Here is a 13,447-nt window from a genome sequence, read left to right as displayed (position 1 = left end):
GGCCTGGTATTGCAGTTATTAAATCTTAGCCTGGACCTAGTGTTGATGTTAATAAATCTTAGCCTGGGCCTGGTATTGGTGCTATTACATCTAAGCATGGGCCTAGTGTTGGTGTTATAAAATCTTAGCCTGGGCCTGGTGTTGGTGTTATTAAATCTTAGCCTGGGCCCAGTGTTGGTGTTATTAAATCTTAGCCTGGGCCTGGTGTTGGTGTTATTAAATCTTAGCCTGGGCCTGGTGTTGGTGTTATTAAATCTTAGCCTGGACCTGGTGTTGGTGTTATTACATCTTAGCTTGGGCCTAGTGTTGGTGTTATTACATCTTAGCCTGGGCCTGGTGTTGGTGTTATTAAATCTTAGCCTGGGCCTGGTGTTGGTGTTATTACATCTAAGCATGGGCCTGGTATTGTTGTTATTACATCTTAGCCTGGGCCTAGTGTTGGTGTTATTAAATCTTAGCCTGGGCCTGGTGTTGGTGTTATTAAATCTTAGCCTGGGCCTGGTGTTGGTGTTATTAAATCTTAGCCTGGGCCTAGTGTTGGTGTTATTAAATCTTAGCCTGGGCCTGGTGTTGGTGTTATTAAATCTTAGCATGGGCCTGGTATTGCAGTTATTAAATCTTAGCCTGGACCTAGTGTTGGTGTTATTAAATCTTAGCCTGGGCCTGGTGTTGGTGTTATTACATCTAAGCATGGGCCTAGTGTTGGTGTTATAAAATCTTAGCCTGGGCCTAGTGTTGGTGTTATTAAATCTTAGTCTGGGCCTGGTGTTGGTGTTATTAAATCTTAGCCTGGGCCTGGTGTTGGTGTTATTAAATCTTAGCCTGGGCCTAGTGTTGGTGTTATTACATCTTAGCCTGGGCCTGGTGTTGGTGTTATTAAATCTTAGTCTGGGCCTGGTGTTGGTGTTATTAAATCTTAGCCTGGACCTGGTGTTGGTGTTATTAAATCTTAGCCTGGACCTGGTGTTGGTGTTATTACATCTTAGCCTGGGCCTGGTGTTGGTGTTATTAAATCTTAGCCTGGACCTGGTGTTGGTGTTATTACATCTTAGCCTGGGCCTAGTGTTGGTGTTATTACATCTAAGCATGGGCCTAGTGTTGGTGTTATAAAATCTTAGCCTGGGCCTGGTGTTGGTGTTATTAAAACTTAGCCTGGGCCTGGTGGTGTTATTAAGTCTTAGCATGGGCCTGATGTTGGTGTTATAAAATCTTAGCCTGGGCCTGGTGTTGGTGTTATAAAATCTTAGTCTGGGCCTGGTGTTGGTGTTATTAAATCTTAGCCTGGACCTGGTGTTGGTGTTATTACATCTTAGCCTGGGCCTAGTGTTGGTGTTATTAAATCTTAGCCTGGGCCTGATGTTGGTGTTATAAAATCTTAGCCTGGGCCTGGTGTTGGTGTTATTAAATCTTAGCCTGGGCCTGGTGTTGGTGTTATTAAATCTTAGCCTGGACCTGGTGTTGGTGTTATTACATCTTAGCCTGGGCCTAGTGTTGGTGTTATTAAATCTTAGCCTGGGCCTGGTGTTGGTGTTATTAAATCTTAGCATGGGCCTGGTATTGCAGTTATTAAATCTTAGCCTGGACCTAGTGTTGGTGTTATTAAATCTTAGCCTGGGCCTGGTGTTGGTGTTATTACATCTAAGCATGGGCCTAGTGTTTGTGTTATTAAATCTTAGCCTGGGCCTGGTGTTGGTGTTATTAAATCTTAGCCTGGGCCTGGTGTTGGTGTTATTAAATCTTAGCCTGGGCCTGGTGTTGGTGTTATTAAATCTTAGCCTGGGCCTGGTGTTGGTGTTATTAAATCTTAGCCTGGGCCTGGTGTTGGTGTTATTACATCTTAGCCTGGGCCTGGTGTTGGTGTTATTAAATCTTAGCCTGGGCCTGGTGTTGGTGTTATTACATCTTAGCCTGGGCCTAGTGTTGGTGTTATTACATCTAAGCATGGGCCTAGTGTTGGTGTTATTAAATCTTAGCCTGGGCCTGGTGTTGGTGTTATTAAAACTTAGCCTGGGCCTGGTGGTGTTATTAAGTCTTAGCATGGGCCTGATGTTGGTGTTATAAAATCTTAGCCTGGGCCTGGTGTTGGTGTTATTAAATCTTAGCCTGGGCCTGGTGTTGGTGTTATTAAATCTTAGCCTGGACCTGGTGTTGGTGTTATTAAATCTTAGCCTGGGCCTGGTGTTGGTGTTATTAAATCTTAGCCTGGGCCTGGATTTGGTGTTATTAAATCTTAGCCTGGGCCTGGTGTTGGTGTTATTAAATCTTAGCCTGGACCTGGTGTTGGTGTTATTAAATCTTAGCCTGGGCCTGGTGTTGGTGTTATTAAATCTTAGCCTGGGCCTGGATTTGGTGTTATTAAATCTTAGCCTGGACCTGGTGTTGGTGTTATTACATCTTAGCCTGGGCCTGGTGTTGGTGTTATTACATCTTAGCCTGGACCTGGTGTTGGTGTTATTACATCTTAGCCTGGGCCTAGTGTTGGTGTTATTACATCTTAGCCTGGGCCTAGTGTTGGTGTTATTAAATCTTAGCCTGGGCCTGATGTTGGTGTTATAAAATCTTAGCCTGGGCCTGGTGTTGGTGTTATTAAATCTTAGCCTGGGCCTGGTGTTGGTGTTATTAAATCTTAGCCTGGACCTGGTGTTGGTGTTATTACATCTTAGCCTGGGCCTAGTGTTGGTGTTATTAAATCTTAGCCTGGGCCTGGTGTTGGTGTTATTAAATCTTAGCATGGGCCTGGTATTGCAGTTATTAAATCTTAGCCTGGACCTAGTGTTGGTGTTATTAAATCTTAGCCTGGGCCTGGTGTTGGTGTTATTACATCTAAGCATGGGCCTAGTGTTTGTGTTATTAAATCTTAGCCTGGGCCTGGTGTTGGTGTTATTAAATCTTAGCCTGGGCCTGGTGTTGGTGTTATTAAATCTTAGCCTGGGCCTGGTGTTGGTGTTATTAAATCTTAGCCTGGGCCTGGTGTTGGTGTTATTAAATCTTAGCCTGGACCTGGTGTTGGTGTTATTACATCTTAGCCTGGGCCTGGTGTTGGTGTTATTAAATCTTAGCCTGGACCTGGTGTTGGTGTTATTACATCTTAGCCTGGGCCTAGTGTTGGTGTTATTACATCTAAGCATGGGCCTAGTGTTGGTGTTATAAAATCTTAGCCTGGGCCTGGTGTTTGTGTTATTAAAACTTAGCCTGGGCCTGGTGGTGTTATTAAGTCTTAGCATGGGCCTGATGTTGGTGTTATAAAATCTTAGCCTGGGCCTGGTGTTGGTGTTATTAAATCTTAGCCTGGGCCTGGTGTTGGTGTTATTAAATCTTAGCCTGGACCTGGTGTTGGTGTTATTAAATCTTAGCCTGGGCCTGGTGTTGGTGTTATTAAATCTTAGCCTGGGCCTGGATTTGGTGTTATTAAATCTTAGCCTGGGCCTGGTGTTGGTGTTATTAAATCTTAGCCTGGGCCTGGTGTTGGTGTTATTAAATCTTAGCCTGGGCCTGGTGTTGGTGTTATTAAATCTTAGCCTGGGCCTGGATTTGGTGTTATTAAATCTTAGCCTGGACCTGGTGTTGGTGTTATTACATCTTAGCCTGGGCCTGGTGTTGGTGTTATTAAATCTTAGCCTGGACCTGGTGTTGGTGTTATTACATCTTAGCCTGGGCCTAGTGTTGGTGTTATTACATCTAAGCATGGGCCTAGTGTTGGTGTTATTAAATCTTAGCCTGGGCCTGGTGTTTGTGTTATTACATCTTAGCATGGGCCTGGTGTTGGTGTTATTAAGCCTGGCTATCTTAGCAGGCTCAGCCAAGCCTCAGTCTAGCTGTGTTTAACCCAGGATACTGCTAGTATCACATGCCCTGTCTTCAGGGTGATCTATATAAACTACAGGACAACATAACCCTGTCTTCAGGGTGATCTATATAGACTACAGGACAACATAACCCTGTCTTCATGGTGATCTATATAAACTACAGGACAATATAACCCTGTCTTCATGGTGATCTATATAAACTACAGGACAACATAACCCTGTCTTCATGGTGATCTATATAAACTACAGGACAACATAACCCTGTCTTCATGGTGATCTATATAGACTACAGGACAACATAGCCCTGTCTTCATGGTGATCTATATAAACTACAGGACAACATAACCCTGTCTTCATGGTGATCTATATAAACTACAGGACAACATAACCCTGTCTTCATGGTGATCTATATAAACTACAGGACAACATAACCCTGTCTTCATGGTGATCTATATGAACTACAGGACAACATAGCCCAGGGCCATTGAGACATCTATATGTAACACAGGAGCAGAGAGATATATCTTCTGATTTAATCAACAAAAGGGTGTGTGTGTTTATGTGTGTGTGTTTATGTGTGTGTGTTTGTGTGTGTGTGTGTGTGTGTGTGTGTGTGTGTGTGTGTGTGTGTGTGTGTGTGTGTGTGTGTGTGTGTGTGTGTTAGTGTGTGTGTGTGTGTGTTTGTGTGTGTGTGTATAAGTGTGTCCTACTCACATATAGAGTCAGTTGTGTGGTGGTGGGTCCTGGAGCTGTAAGGGTCTCTCCTCTGTCCTCCTGCCCATCAGAGAGAGCCCTGGGGCGGGTGTAGGTGAAGGTAGTCCCCCCTGCCTCGTAGTCTCCTGGAGGATCCACCGCCCAGCGCCCATTCACTACTGACACACCTGTACCACTACGTAGGGCTGGGAGGAGGAGGGGGGAGGGAGGGGAGAGATGGAGGAGGGGGGAGGGGATGAATAGAGAGAAAGGAGGAATGGTTGAGAGAAGGGGGAGGAAAGGGGAGGACGAAGGGAGGGTTTGGGTTTGGTTTTCTTTTAAAGTCATGTTCAGTCTGCAAACCTGTCAATTCCTCTAAAAAGACACACACACACACACACAGTCTCACACACACACATTAGACACACACAGACACACACACACACACATAGTCTCACACACACACATTAGACACACACAGACACACACACACACACATATAGTCTCACACACACACATTAGATACACACTGACACACATCCACACAAACATAGACTCAGACACACAAACATTAGACACACACAGACACCGACATACCCATGAAGACAGACACACGAACCGCACACACACACAGACACACAAACCGCACACACACACAGACAGACACACATACACACACACACACACACACACACACACACACACACACACACACACACACACACAGTTTAGTCTCATTAACAGACAGCAGACAGTGGGCAGACAGACACACGGTGTGTCTGCTCTAGGCCTCTAAGGACTGTGACAATAGCAGCTTTATCTGAGGTTAGTCTGCCAGGCCAAAGAATTCACACCAGACTCCCAGGCCAACATAACAATGCCAGTCCAACACACACACATTCACTGGCCAAATGACATTCTCAAATCTACATCTCTTCTCAGGCTCCAACGACTGGACTGGCATTGTTATGTTGGCCTGGGAGTTTGGTGTGAATTCTAGACCACACTAGTAGTGGTCTTCAGCTTGGTTTACTATCTCTAGCCTGGCAGGTGTGTGTGTTACCCAGGTAGTTGGAGCTGGCGTGTCTCTCTGTGATGTTGATGGCAGTAGCTCCTGGGGGGATGTCCAGGATTCTGTGGTAACCAAGGGGAACACTGGTGTTCTGGAAGCTCCCGCTCAGCTTCTGACAGGACAGGTCCCGCCCCCCACACTGACCACACCTGTCAATCACCAAGCCAGACCCCAACACCCCATCACAGCCCTCAGTCTGGGGGAGAGAGAGACAACGAGAGAGAGAGAGAACGAGAGAGAGAATGAGAGAACGAGAGAGAGCATGAGAACGAGAGAGAGAGAGAGAGAGAGAACGAGAGAAGGTGAGAACGTGAGAGAGCGCAAGAGAGAGAGAAAGCGAGAGAGGGAGAGAGAGAGAGGGGGATAGAGAGGGGGAGAGAGAGAGGGGGGGGGAGAGAGAGGGGGGGAGAGAGCGCACGAGAGAGAGAGGGGGAGAGAGATAGGGGGAGAGAGAGAGAGGGGGAGAGGGAGAGAGGGGGAGAGGGAATGAGGGGGAGAGAGAGAAAGAGGGGGAGAGGGAGAGAGCGCGCGAGAGAGAGGGGGGGAGAGAGAGAGAGGGGGGAGAGAGAGAGAGGGGGAGAGGGAGAGAGAGCAAGCAAGCGAGAGAGAGAGGGGGAGATGGAGAGAGAGCGCGCGAGAGAGAGAGGGGGAGAGAGAGAGGAGGGGGGAGAGAGAGGGGGAGAGGGAGAGAGAGCGAGTGAGAGAGAAAGGGGGAGAGGGAGAGAGAGTGCGCGGGAGAGAGGGGGAGAGGGAGAGAGAGTGCGCGAGAGAGAGAGGGGGAGAGGGAGAGAAAGCGCGCGAGAGAGAGAGGGGGAGAGAGCGCGCGAGAGAGAGAGGGGGAGAGGGAGAGAGAGCGCGTGAGAGAGAGAGGGGGAGAGAGAGAGAGGGGGAGAGAGAGAGAGAGAGGGAGAGAGAGAGAGAGAGAGAGAGAGAGAGAGAGAGATGGGGACGGGGGGTTTAAAGAAGGCCCAGAACCCAGAGTAGAGTGTAAGAGTTTAAACCAGCTAGGACATTCAACAGAAACCACTAGGTTGGGCTTTCATATGTTATGTGTACTGTAGAACAGTGCTTTCCAACTCCTCTAGTCCCCCCAACAGCACACATTGTTGAGGTACTGTTGGGAGTATTGTTGAGGTACTGTTGGGAATACTGTTGGGGGTACTGTTGAAAGTACTGTTGGGGGTACTGTTGGGATACTGTTGGGAGTACTGTTGGGAGTACAGTTGAAAGTACTGTTGGGGGTACTGTTGGGAGTACTGTTGAGGTACTGTTGGGGGGCTGTTGTGGGTACTGTTGGGAGTACTGTTGGGGGTACTGTTGTGGGTACTGTTGTGGGTACTGTTGGGAGTACTGTTGGGGGTACTGTTGTGGGTACTGTTGGGAGTACTGTTGGGAGTACTGTTGAGGGTACTGTTGGGGGTACTGTTGGGAGTACTGTTGGGGGTACTGTTGGGAGTACTGTTGGGAGTACTGTTGAGAGTAATGAAGGATTGGAGTTGGAAAACCCTGATGTAGCCCCTACAGCAGAGGCTTCAAAGTAGCTCTAACCCTGATCCTGCAACACCACATATAGCGATGCCCTCATACACTTCTCCATACACCCTATCTACACACTTACAGGTTGACCACCTACCTACACACTTACAGGTTGACCCCCTACCTACACACTTACAGGTTGACCCCCTATCTACACACTTACAGGTTGACCCCCTACCTACACACTTACAGGTTGACCCCCTACCTACACACTTACAGGTTGACCCCCTACCTACACACTTACAGGTTGACCCCCGACCTACACACTTACAGGTTGACCCCTACCTACACACTTACAGGTTGACCCCCGACCTACACACTTACAGGTTGACCCCTACCTACACACTTACAGGTTGACCCCCTACCTACACACTTACAGGTTGACCCCCTACCTACACACTTACAGGTTGACCCCCGACCTACACACTTACAGGTTGACCCCTACCTACACACTTACAGGTTGACCCCCTACCTACACACTTACAGGTTGACCCCTACCTACACACTTACAGGTTGACCCCCTATCTACACACTTACAGGTTGACCCCCTACCTACACACTTACAGGTTGACCCCCTACCTACACACTTACAGGTTGGCCCCCTACCTACACACTTACAGGTTGACCCCCTATCTACACACTTACAGGTTGACCCCCTACCTACACACTTACAGGTTGACCCCCTACCTACACACTTACAGGTTGACCCCCTATCTACACACTTACAGGTTGACCCCCTACCTACACACTTACAGGTTGACCCCCTACCTACACACTTACAGGTTGACCCCCTATCTACACACTTACAGGTTGACCCCCTACCTACACACTTACAGGTTGACCCCCTACCTACACACTTACAGGTTGACCCCCTATCTACACACTTACAGGTTGACCCCCTACCTACACACTTACAGGTTGACCCCCTACCTACACACTTACAGGTTGACCCCCTACCTACACACTTACAGGTTGACCCCCTACCTACACACTTACAGGTTGACCCCCTACCTACACACTTACAGGTTGACCCCCTATCTACACACTTACAGGTTGACCCCCTACCTACACACTTACAGGTTGACCCCCTATCTACACACTTACAGGTTGACCCCCTACCTACACACTTACAGGTTGACCCCCTACCTACACACTTACAGGTGACCCCCTACCTACACACTTACAGGTTGACCCCCAACCTACACACTTACAGGTGACCCCCTATCTACACACTTACAGGTTGACCCCCTATCTACACACTTACAGGTTGACCCCCTATCTACACACTTACAGGTTGACCCCCTACCTACACACTTACAGGTTGACCCCCTACCTACACACTTACAGGTTGACCCCCTACCTACACACTTACAGGTTGACCCCCTACCTACACACTTACAGGTTGACCCCCTACCTACACACTTACAGGTGACCCCCTACCTACACACTTACAGGTGACCCCCTATCTACACACTTACAGGTTGACCCCCTATCTACACACTTACAGGTGACCCCCAACCTACACACTTACAGGTTGACCCCCTACCTACACACTTACAGGTGACCCCCTACCTACACACTTACAGGTTGACCCCCAACCTACACACTTACAGGTGACCCCCTATCTACACACTTACAGGTTGACCCCCTATCTACACACTTACAGGTGACCCCCAACCTACACACTTACAGGTTGACCCCCTACCTACACACTTAAAGGTGACCCCCTACCTACACACTTACAGGTGACCCCCTATCTACACACTTACAGGTTGACCCCCTACCTACACACTTACAGGTGACCCCCTACCTACACACTTACAGGTGACCCCCCATCTACACACCTACAGGTTGACCCCCTACCTACACACTTACAGGTTGACCCCCTACCTACACACTTACAGGTTGACCCCCTATCTACACACTTACAGGTTGACCCCCTATCTACACACTTACAGGTTGACCCCCTATCTACACACTTACAGGTTGACCCCCTACCTACACACTTACAGGTTGACCCCCTACCTACACACTTACAGGTGACCCCCTACCTACACACTTACAGGTGACCCCCTATCTACACACTTACAGGTGACCCCCTACCTACACACTTACAGGTTGACCCCCTATCTACACACTTACAGGTGACCCCCAACCTACACACTTACAGGTTGACCCCCTACCTACACACTTACAGGTGACCCCCTACCTACACACTTACAGGTTGACCCCCAACCTACACACTTACAGGTGACCCCCTATCTACACACTTACAGGTTGACCCCCTATCTACACACTTACAGGTGACCCCCAACCTACACACTTACAGGTTGACCCCCTACCTACACACTTACAGGTGACCCCCTACCTACACACTTACAGGTGACCCCCTATCTACACACTTACAGGTTGACCCCCTACCTACACACTTACAGGTGACCCCCTACCTACACACTTACAGGTGACCCCCTATCTACACACTTACAGGTTGACCCCCTACCTACACACTTACAGGTTGACCCCCTACCTACACACTTACAGGTTGACCCACTATCTACACACTTACAGGTTGACCCCCTATCTACACACTTACAGGTTGACCCCCTATCTACACACTTACAGGTTGACCCCCTACCTACACACTTACAGGTTGACCCCCTACCTACACACTTACAGGTGACCCCCTACCTACACACTTACAGGTGACCCCCTATCTACACACTTACAGGTGACCCCCTACCTACACACTTACAGGTTGACCCCCGACCTACACACTTACAGGTTGACCCCCAACCTACACACTTACAGGTGACCCCCTACCTACACACTTACAGGTTGACCCCCTATCTACACACTTACAGGTTGACCCCCTACCTACACACTTACAGGTTGACCCCCTATCTACACACTTACAGGTGACCCCCTACCTACACACTTACAGGTTGACCCCCTACCTACACACTTACAGGTTGACCCCCTACCTACACACTTACAGGTTGACCCCCTACCTACACACTTACAGGTGACCCCCTATCTACACACTTACAGGTTGACCCCCTACCTACACACTTACAGGTTGACCCCCTACCTACACACTTACAGGTTGACCCCCTACCTACACACTTACAGGTTGACCCCCTACCTACACACTTACAGGTTGACCCCCTATCTACACACTTACAGGTGACCCCCTATCTACACACTTACAGGTTGACCCCCTACCTACACACTTACAGGTTGACCCCCTACCTACACACTTACAGGTTGACCCCCTACCTACACACTTACAGGTGACCCCCTATCTACACACGTACAGGTTGACCCCCTATCTACACACTTACAGGTTGACCCCCTACCTACACACGTACAGGTTGACCCCCTATCTACACACTTACAGGTTGACCCCCTACCTACACACTTACAGGTTGACCCCCTACCTACACACTTACAGGTTGACCCCCTACCTACACACTTACAGGTTGACCCCCTACCTACACACTTACAGGTTGACCCCCTACCTACACACTTACAGGTTGACCCCCTACCTACACACTTACAGGTTGACCCCCTACCTACACACTTACAGGTTGACCCCTTATCTACACACTTACAGGTTGACCCCCTATCTACACACTTACAGGTTGACCCCCTACCTACACACTTACAGGTTGACCCCCTACCTACACACTTACAGGTTGACCCCCTACCTACACACTTACAGGTTGACCCCCTACCTACACACTTACAGGTTGACCCCCTACCTACACACTTACAGGTGACCCCCTACCTACACACTTACAGGTTGACCCCCTACCTACACACTTACAGGTGACCCCCTACCTACACACTTACAGGTTGACCCCCTATCTACACACTTACAGGTTGACCCCCTACCTACACACTTACAGGTTGACCCCCTACCTACACACTTACAGGTTGACCCCCTACCTACACACTTACAGGTTGACCCCCTACCTACACACTTACAGGTTGACCCCCTATCTACACACTTACAGGTTGACCCCATACCTACACACTTACAGGTTGGCCCCCTACCTACACACTTACAGGTTGACCCCCTATCTACACACTTACAGGTTGACCCCCTATCTACACACTTACAGGTTGGCCCCCTACCTACACACTTACAGGTTGACCCCCTACCTACACACTTACAGGTTGACCCCCTACCTACACACTTACAGGTTGACCCCCTATCTACACACTTACAGGTTGACCCCCTACCTACACACTTACAGGTTGACCCCCTACCTACACACTTACAGGTTGACCCCCTACCTACACACTTACAGGTTGACCCCCTATCTACACACTTACAGGTTGACCCCCGACCTACACACTTACAGGTTGACCCCCTACCTACACACTTACAGGTTGACCCCCTACCTACACACTTACAGGTTGACCCCCTATCTACACACTTACAGGTTGACCCCCGACCTACACACTTACAGGTTGGCCCCCTATCTACACACTTACAGGTTGGCCCCCTACCTACACACTTACAGGTTGACCCCCTATCTACACACTTACAGGTTGACCCCCTATCTACACACTTACAGGTTGACCCCCTATCTACACACTTACAGGTTGACCCCCTATCTACACACTTACAGGTTGGCCCCCTACCTACACACTTACAGGTTGACCCCCTATCTACACACTTACAGGTTGACCCCCTACCTACACACTTACAGGTTGACCCCCTATCTACACACTTACAGGTTGACCCCCTATCTACACACTTACAGGTTGACCCCCTACCTACACACTTACAGGTTGACCCCCTATCTACACACTTACAGGTTGACCCCCTACCTACACACTTACAGGTTGACCCCCTACCTACACACTTACAGGTTGACCCCCTACCTACACACTTACAGGTTGGCCCCCTATCTACACACTTACAGGTTGACCCCCTATCTACACACTTACAGGTTGACCCCCTATCTACACACTTACAGGTTGACCCCCTACCTACACACTTACAGGTTGACCCCATACCTATACACTTACAGGTGACCCCCTACCTACACACTTACAGGTTGACCCCCTCACACACTTACAGGTTGACCCCCTATCTACACACTTACAGGTTGACCCCCTACCTACACACTTACAGGTTGACCCCCTATCTACACACTTACAGGTTGACCCCCGACCTACACACTTACAGGTTGACCCCCTACCTACACACTTACAGGTTGACCCCCTACCTACACACTTACAGGTTGACCCCCTATCTACACACTTACAGGTTGACCCCCGACCTACACACTTACAGGTTGGCCCCCTACCTACACACTTACAGGTTGACCCCCTACCTACACACTTACAGGTTGACCCCCTATCTACACACTTACAGGTTGGCCCCCTACCTACACACTTACAGGTTGACCTCCTATCTACACACTTACAGGTTGACCCCCTACCTACACACTTACAGGTTGACCCCCTATCTACACACTTACAGGTTGACCCCCTATCTACACACTTACAGGTTGACCCCCTACCTACACACTTACAGGTTGACCCCCTATCTACACACTTACAGGTTGACCCCCTACCTACACACTTACAGGTTGACCCCCTACCTACACACTTACAGGTTGACCCCCTACCTACACACTTACAGGTTGACCCCCTACCTACACACTTACAGGTTGACCCCCTATCTACACACTTACAGGTTGACCCCCTACCTACACACTTACAGGTTGACCCCCTACCTACACACTTACAGGTTGACCCCCTACCTACACACTTACAGGTGACCCCCTACCTACACACTTACAGGTTGACCCCCTCACACACTTACCAGGCAGCGCCCGGCCACACACACGTCATTGGTGCTGGTGTTAACGCAGGGTGTTCCATCTCTCACTCTGTCTGCCTGACTCACGTAGAAACGATATCCAACCGGCCTACACGTCAGCTCACATTGCTTATCCACCCCAACTGGAACACACACACAGAGGTGTTACACACATTCCATGTCGATGGAATGATTCCATATTCCATACTGCATGTGTATGTGTGCGTGTGCGTGTGTGTATCTGGCTTGGAGAAGATACAGCTGAGCGCTGAGCTCCTTTCCATGTGTTCAGGAAACTCCAGCCAGACCACATAACCCCACTATCATCCTGAATACTGAGAGATGGGATAGAGAGAGAGAGAGAGAGAGAGAGAGAGAGAGAGAGAGAGAGAGAGAGAGAGAGAGAGAGAGAGAGAGAGAGAGAGAGAGAGAGAGAGAGAGAGAGAGAGAGAGAGAGAGAGAGAGAGAGAGAGAGAGAGAGAGAGAGAGAGCGAAAGAAAG

General features: G+C 49.1%; 1 protein-coding gene across 3 annotated transcripts in view; it reads right to left on the bottom strand.

Moving 5' to 3' along the window:
- The window catches only part of LOC139572293 (thrombospondin type-1 domain-containing protein 4-like), an 86,117-nt gene that overhangs the window by 16,527 nt on the left and 56,143 nt on the right, over positions 1-13,447 (bottom strand). For all 3 annotated transcript variants that reach the window (XM_071394956.1, XM_071394954.1, XM_071394955.1), the window contains exons 6-8: positions 12,950-13,089; positions 5,563-5,767; positions 4,521-4,705 (exon numbers count right to left, since the gene is read on the bottom strand). In XM_071394956.1, the coding sequence (XP_071251057.1) occupies positions 4,521-4,705; positions 5,563-5,767; positions 12,950-13,089 (530 nt within the window). The remainder of the gene's footprint in view (positions 1-4,520; positions 4,706-5,562; positions 5,768-12,949; positions 13,090-13,447) is intronic.

The sequence above is a fragment of the Salvelinus alpinus genome, chromosome 4 (genome assembly GCF_045679555.1).
Source record: "Salvelinus alpinus chromosome 4, SLU_Salpinus.1, whole genome shotgun sequence".
NCBI classification, from domain to species: Eukaryota; Metazoa; Chordata; class Actinopteri; order Salmoniformes; family Salmonidae; genus Salvelinus; species Salvelinus alpinus.
This window is presented reverse-complemented; position numbering and strand designations above follow the sequence as displayed.